General features: G+C 39.5%; 2 protein-coding genes across 2 annotated transcripts; one reads left to right on the top strand and one right to left on the bottom strand.

The window, feature by feature from the left end:
* The first annotated feature begins 600 nt into the window (after positions 1 to 600).
* thoc7 (THO complex 7) lies at positions 601 to 2,612 on the top strand. Its single transcript, XM_031862887.1, has 8 exons — positions 601 to 696; positions 946 to 1,066; positions 1,165 to 1,292; positions 1,465 to 1,551; positions 1,845 to 1,902; positions 2,023 to 2,089; positions 2,184 to 2,253; positions 2,450 to 2,612. The coding sequence occupies exons 1-8, from the start codon at positions 678 to 680 to the stop codon at positions 2,509 to 2,511; spliced, it is 612 nt and encodes a 203-aa protein (XP_031718747.1). The 5' UTR covers positions 601 to 677; the 3' UTR covers positions 2,512 to 2,612.
* An 834-nt stretch (positions 2,613 to 3,446) lies between these two features.
* Positions 3,447 to 7,477, bottom strand: LOC116391678 (interferon-induced GTP-binding protein Mx). Its single transcript, XM_031862502.1, has 11 exons — positions 7,186 to 7,477; positions 6,900 to 7,054; positions 6,603 to 6,741; positions 6,129 to 6,327; positions 5,933 to 6,011; positions 5,720 to 5,842; positions 5,484 to 5,625; positions 5,253 to 5,411; positions 5,021 to 5,097; positions 4,681 to 4,935; positions 3,447 to 4,571 (listed from the first exon to the last, which is right to left on the bottom strand). The coding sequence occupies exons 1-11, from the start codon at positions 7,289 to 7,291 to the stop codon at positions 4,347 to 4,349; spliced, it is 1,659 nt and encodes a 552-aa protein (XP_031718362.1). The 5' UTR covers positions 7,292 to 7,477; the 3' UTR covers positions 3,447 to 4,346.
* Positions 7,478 to 7,483: the final 6 nt, after the last annotated feature.

Here is a 7,483-nt window from a genome sequence, read left to right as displayed (position 1 = left end):
AGGCGAGGTGAAGTAGTGCTTCAGGCTTTCACTTTACATATTTGATCCTGTTCTGAGAAAGAGGCTCAAATGAAGATGATCATAAATACAGACCCTTTCGCTTATTTTTTTTAACAAAAGGTTTCACATTGACCCTCCACAGTTGACATTTTGTGTCAATGTTGATGCTGCCCTTTTTTTTATTCATCATGTCCTCTTATATGCACCTTTGGGTTGTATCTTGATTTAGACAATATCCTTTGTTTTTGAATGAGAGTATTTATAGTATGTATAATGGCAGGGCTACATGTTATCTGTCACTGTCAGAGGTATTGAGTTTTAAGAATCTGTTTGGCATTGAGGAAGGAAAACATAAAGCTTTGTTTGTGTTTGTGAAAAGAAACTGGATTAATGAAGGTTATTCAGTACTCATTTTGTTTCTGTTTTGCTTTTTTCCCCTCCCATGGCGGCACGAGGCAGTGTCGGCGTCTCCGGCTTCCTCCAGTATAGTAGTTGGGCGGTACTGTACCTTTAACGATAGTTTCCTCCTGCCATTAAACAAAACGAAGAAGAAGAAAGCATTTTGGTCGATTTTTAGTGCTCTCTTCTGTGGCCAATCACTGCGATTTGTTCTCAGAGGCGGGGCGAGCTTCTTTGTTCACTTCCTGTTGTTCAATAAAGTTTATCTCGCTACAGACATGGGGGCTGTTACAGATGGTAAGTAAAGCTTTAATAACTCGATTTCAGCTCCCAGGTAAAGTCCACGGGTGTGTACCGACGCGTATAAAGTACTCCTATGTACTCAAACGAACTGATTAAACATCTAGAGGCAGCTTGCTTTTAAAACGACTAAATATTCAGCAGCCATGTTAGCTAACGGTTAGCTAACAGCTAGCTCAGCAGCGTTTGAATTTTCCGTATGTATCCGAAAGGTTGTTTGATTCCTGCTTTTCGAACATATTCCAGATGAAGTTATTCGGAAACGTCTTCTCATCGACGGGGACGGAGCTGGAGATGACCGCCGAATCAATGTGTTGCTAAAGGGTTTCACCAAATGGTGCAACTCGCCTGGGACCCCGGAGGAAGGGTAAGTGAGCTCCTTGGACTTTGTCACCTATCATTTAAATAAAAGTGTGTTGAAGCACTTTGCTTTCGAGTCATAAACCGTTTTGTAATTCTGTTCAGATTCACGCAGTATCAGAGGATGATGGGCATACTGGCCCAGTGTGAATTCTCCATGGGGAAGACATTGATGGTGTATGACATGAATCTTCGCGAAATGGAGAATTATGAGAAAATCTACACTAATATAGGTAGAAAATGCATATTATTTTGTATACCATACTCATGTTCCTGTATTTCATAAATCCTATCTTTGCGATATCTAGCAGAAATGGGCCTCCAGTCACCACAAAACAATGTCTGTTTTTTTGTGTGTTACAAATGTGTTATGATAACCTTATCACCACCATGTCTACATTGTAGAACAAAACATCACATCTGCACACGACAAGATAGCAGAATGCAAAAAAGAAATCCAGAGGGCAAAGAGAATACGGAAAAATCGCCAAGGTAAGAATGTTTTCAGGGCTCCAAAATAGAGGAGAGATGTACTACTTGTGTTGTTGTATAGAGACTGAGAAAGTCCAAATTCAATATTGGAGGTGTGGTCCCACCATGTTGAAGTGAAACCAATATGTTTAACATAGTGCTGAAACGGCTGTGAGATCAATCAATCAGCAAATAATAAATTGTGGCAATACATGCTGTCAAAATAATGTATAATATATGAATATTTACATTTAATTGAGCTAGTTTGTATTTCTGCTTTTCTCACATTCACATTTTTTTCTTTTTCATTCCAGAGTACGATGCCTTAGCTAAGGTTATCCAGCAACACCCAGACCGACATGAAACACTAAAGTGAGGCAGCCTCTTATTCGTTTCATTCGTATATTGAGTTATTTTGCTTTCTGTGGTAGAGCAGTTATGGCTTTCATGCTAATGAGATTATGTGCTTAATGTTGGTTTGATCACTTACAGGCAGTTGGAGGCACTTGACAAAGAACTCCAGCAATTGTCTCGCATCAAAGAGAACGTAGATGCAAAGGTACGGCCAATTACATCAGCTCTTCTATTCTAACCTCTAATGTCTTCAATCATTTATAATATTTGAATTTTTCTCTCCCTTTGTTTCCATACAGCTGGAGTTGAGGAAGAAGCAGTTCCATGTGCTACTCAGTACCATACAGGAACTACAGCAGACACTTGAGAGTGAGTAAACATGGACATGGTGGGCATCGTACTTGCAATTGTTTGTGTTTTTCAATGTCCCTGTGTCATCTTCTATATTCTCAATAGCTGTTGATCACTCCGTTGTTAAAGACAAACAAAATGTTGATCCGTTTCCTCTTCTGTCCAGTTTAGTAAAAGTAGAGATACCTATTTATAATATTTTTATTTTCCCTAGATGATGATAAATCGGACAATGACGAGAACAGTCACGAGAGCCCAGCACAGAATGATGAATGAATGTGTAGAGATCCTGACTGAGTGAACCACTTTGAAACATTTTTGTTTTTGTCTTTGAATCCTTTTTGTATGTATTTTTGAATAAAGTAGACTTGTCCATATCTGTCTTGTTCAAGTATTTAACAAAATGGTGGCCTTTCAGACGCATGTCTGTCCCTAAATGGACTTGTACTTGAATAGCGCTTTTCTGGTCTTCCAACCACTCCAAGCGCTGTAACACTTCATGTCATTCACCCATTCATACTCTGATGGCAGGGGCTACCACGCAAGGTGCCACCTGTCCATCAGGAATATATTTAATATTTATTTACATCACTGAGGCAGACAGTTAATTGCAGAGTGTGGAAGACCACATATGCTTATTGATGACTTGGTTAGGATATCTGTTATACTTTTCTGGAATTATTTAGGATTACTTTACAACTCGTGCTTTACTGTCAAACTTGAATTTGATTTGCTATTTTCTCTAAAGCCACAAGGGGGACATAGTTACAACATTTTTTAAGTGTAGTCGTGAGCAAGTTTGATCAACAGCGTTTACCATATTATCAAGAACCAAAAGTCAGTACCAGGCACTATAAGTCAAATGTAAAAAGTGTGTTTAAGTATTTAGTTAGACTCATGGGAAATAAATATGTAGTATTCTATTTAATCATGTCCCAGGTCAGCTTATCTTAACATGAAGCTGCAGCTGCTCTGCTGCTATACTGTCAGATACAGACAGGACAGATCAGGATTGTAGTAATTTTCATTTTGATCATTGTAGCGTCATAGAAATGTTTGTAGTAGATCCATTTATGTTGTATGATCTTTTTAAGTCACTAATTGCTCATGTTAAGAATATGTCCCATCCAAATTAAAAATTACAATTTTGGGAGAACAGATGTTAGATTGACTGGAAAGAGCAAGATGGAATAGCCAAATTAGACAATCAATTAAAGTCAAATTGTTTCTTTATTTAAACAAATATATTTGCAGAGCATGAAAAAGATGCACTTGAAGAAACAAAAACTACCTGTTTAATTAAAGTGGTCCAGCCATTAATAGGAAAGCACTACAAAGCATCTGAACTAGGGCAACTCAGTAATTGAACTGGGTATCTCAGAAACATGGTATGTTACTTAAACAACGCGCTCCTATGATCCCTTTGCCCCGTATAAAATAGCAGGCATTTGATTTCTCTTTCTCTTGGAAAGACAGCAGTAGTACATATTACAGTACATTTAAAACAACTCCCCACTTTCACTGTTCTGACATAGATGTAACATTGAAAGCAAATGTGTCCATTCTACACTGGACAGAATTAAAAAATAACAGCAGAGCAATACTTAAACAATGACCCTACAGGCGCAGTTTGTGTTGGTTCAGGAGAGATAAAATACAAAGGTTTAATTAATTGTGTGACTGAATATTTTCATTAAGCATTGGTTATGGTCTATGGTGTGGTAGCCTGCATGGGCACTCTTGCATGCACACCCATGACAGGCAAATTTAGAGAGGGTTCACACAAGAGGAAGAATCCGCAAATTGTCGGGAAGCAATAAAATGCTGCAGGGATGACATATTTTTGTAGGCCATCCCTGGAAGTTAGCATCGCACTGGTTACCTCTAAAAAAAGCAGATGGGATTTTGGATTATTGCAGGAACACAATTTTGTGATAATACTGGCCTATTTTATATTGTAGAACAAATTAAAACCTCATAAGCTTGTGTTAGACACCTAAAAACCCATTTAAAACACCCATAGACTTTGACGCGAGAGAACCGGAAGTACAAAAATAAACTTTGTGAACCCCCAACGTTACAGTTCAAACTGCGCCTATGCCTGATCTCTGCTAGAACTCCACCAGGAATGTGCGGGCCTTCATGAGGCGTTTAAGGCGACTCTGCAAACCAGCCCTCTGGGTGCCAATGTCACAATCCTCCTTCAGCAAGAACTCAAAGTTCTCCTTGTCATGAAGCATCTGCAGCATCTCCCTCTGCAGCTGGACAGCAGACTCCTGCAACATCTGGTAGCGGATCACCAGCGGGATCTGGTCAGCCAGACGCTGGCTGGCAATCTGAAAGAGTAGAAAGAAAGGAAACTTTGACAAACGACGGCAGAACAAGGGTCTGAACATTTCTGTCATTGTTTTTGTTCAAGAATCATTGGTCTAGATTGAAACATACTTTGTAATATGATTGAAGGTGCAAAATCAGCTCCTGAATTGTTGCATGATTATCCATGCAGTACACAATACTCCTTTCTTGAGATTTGAAGCTTTTCAGTACTTCTTCCTCATCATCCTCTTCCTTCTTCCTGTCACTCAAACTGTTGCTGTAGGTCCTGTCCTGAGAGTAAACGAGCAGCTCCATCTTGAACTGGGTTCTCAGCATGGATTCAGCGGTGGACTCTTTTTCTTGCTTGATGGCTTCGATCTTTGTCTAGAAAATAAGATTCTGGTCAGTCTGAACACCGGCAGAAAAATGATGTAAATAAAATTTCGAGACACTCATAGAAGATGGATACCTTGGCTGTTTTAATAAGGTTAGGAAATCCAATGAAGCTACTTTGGGCCAGCTGAATGAACACCTTCTTAACAGCGTCTGGAAGAATATGGAGATACAAGAAGATAAAGTAGCTTGATCTCCACCGAGCACTTCACTGGTGGCTGTCCAGTATCAAGAGAAAACCTGAATATTAAAGAAAAACATATTACTGGATAAACCTGTCATATATTCAATCATACTACTATCCTCACCGGCTACATCCTTGAGTTTCTTGACAGCCGGTTCTTCCAGCTGTTTGACCTGCTGCTTGACCATAACCTCAAAGGTCTTGTAGTTGATGAAGCCCGGCAGTTCTCTTCCACGGTACCTCTCTTCATATCCCTCCACCTCTTTCTCAATGTTCTGGTTAACTGCAACACAAAAAAAAATATTTCAAAGTCCTGCTGGTGAACAGCTGTAGACCAGATCAAACTGATACATACAGTTATGTCCTGAGCGGTCCAGTTGGGCATTCCACTTCCCAAACTCTCTTCTGAGTGTAGAAAAGACATTGAGCTTGTCTCCACACTTGAGCTCCTCTCCTGTAGTCAGATTGATGGCATCCTGTGTGAATGCTGTCACTTTCTGCAGCACACACATGACAAAGACAAAATCATACATTGTGGTGAGCATTTGTCTTTGTAACCAGGTGAACGTTATGAAGAGTGAGGGAGCTCACATCAATGAGGTAGACAAGTCTTTCAGCTGCGTCAGCTGGGGGTCCACTGCCATATCTCTCCAGCTCTGCTTGAGTTTGTGCAAGTTTCTCCTCTATCTGCTCTTCCAGTCGAGGCAGAGATCTCTGCAAATCAAACGAGGGTCAAAACTTTAACAACTAAAGTAATCAAGTTAACGTTTAACAGACTGTAAATTTATCGGTCTAAGTATTTACCTCAATGTGATGCACCAGCTCAAGTGTGAGTTTCTCAGCCAGTTTAGGAATACAAGCATGACCGTCATTGTAGAGAGTGCTTCAGCAAGAAGAAAAAAAGCTATTGAGCATTATATATTATATGTATAATAAATCACAGCACTAATAATTCACCATGAAAAAACATGTTACAATCACGCAAAAATAATGAACTTACTTGAAATGCACATGGTCGCTGAAGAATGCTTTTTCTCTTTCTATTGCTTCAGTAAGAGACACCCTCTCTGTGATCTCCTTCTGACCCCTGCACTTTACGATCATGTAGCCCTTCTTCAGGTGGATGACCTCATTACGGACAATTTCAACCACCGACTCTTCTGTGCCTTTGTCCACCAGGTCAGGCTTGGTCAAGATACCTGAGAGAGAGAGAGATTGGTTTGCATCCTAAATTGAATCTTATGTTAAATTCTGTTTTTAAACTAATGGTGTATTTTGTCAAAAGCTGAGTACCAACATTCTTTTATGATAATTTATGGGTTTATAAATCATAATTTAAATATTAATAATCGTTACATATCTTGATAATAATTAATTTGTATTTATTAGATCTGCTACCAGCAGCAACGCTACAACACACAGACAGTGAACTATCTAAAGAAAAAGTAACTTTTCTAGAATCAGCCACATTTACCCAAAGTCCTGTCTCCACCAGGATCCACCTCCTGTGCCATCTTCAAAGCCTCTGTGGTTGCTATGTCCACGTTGGATGGAACAACCACCAAGCTGATGGTCTCTTGTTTTGTTATAAACTTCTGGATCAGTCTCTTTATCTGAAAGTATTAATTACAGTTGTTGTAAAGTTATAGATTATAGAATTACCAAATCACTACCACAGATCTCACTGTCATTACTTTTCAACTTTTTGCCAAATAAATTATCTCTATGAAAACTGTTGAAACTGTGTTTTGGAGACACTGGATTAGCATACCTGGTCTCCAATGTTTTCAGGTTGTCCCTTTACAGCCACCCTGGTGATGCCGGGCAGGTCAATGAGCGTCAGGTCTGGAACATCAGGAGAGGCAATTTCTAGACTGATGAGGTCATCACTGATCCCCACCCCGATCCCGGCCAATTTTTCCTGAGCTGGAGAGAGAGGACACAATATTTGACGAGTACAGGATGGAAGTGTTGGTCATTGAAACCTTAAAAACAATCAGTAGCTCCACAAATACTTGGCTTTTGATAGTAGCATTAAAGAACTGTGTATACTGTACCTTCTCTAATCATTTTCTCCACATCTGCAGGGTCTTCTATCTCTTCTTCATAACCTTGGTAGCTTATCTTCCCGTACCACTCCTCTCCTTCTTTCAGTCTCTTCATCTTCAGTTCGAGAGGACATCTTGTCACAATGCCTGAATTAATGAAGAGTGAATGATAATGAGGGGAAAAATGAAATCCAGTGTTCTTGGTGAAATTATAACACTGATATTGTCTTTATAAAAGTGGGAATATTACATCTTCAAATATATGTTCCAGAGATAACACACATGCCAGAGAAGGCTAACACCAATG

Source organism: Anarrhichthys ocellatus, unplaced genomic scaffold, assembly GCF_004355925.1.
Source record: "Anarrhichthys ocellatus isolate YVR2014 unplaced genomic scaffold, GSC_Weel_1.0 scaffold1, whole genome shotgun sequence".
Lineage (NCBI taxonomy): Eukaryota > Metazoa > Chordata > Actinopteri > Perciformes > Anarhichadidae > Anarrhichthys > Anarrhichthys ocellatus.
The sequence above is the reverse complement of the archived record's forward strand: the minus strand, read 5'-3'. Positions and strand labels throughout refer to the sequence as shown.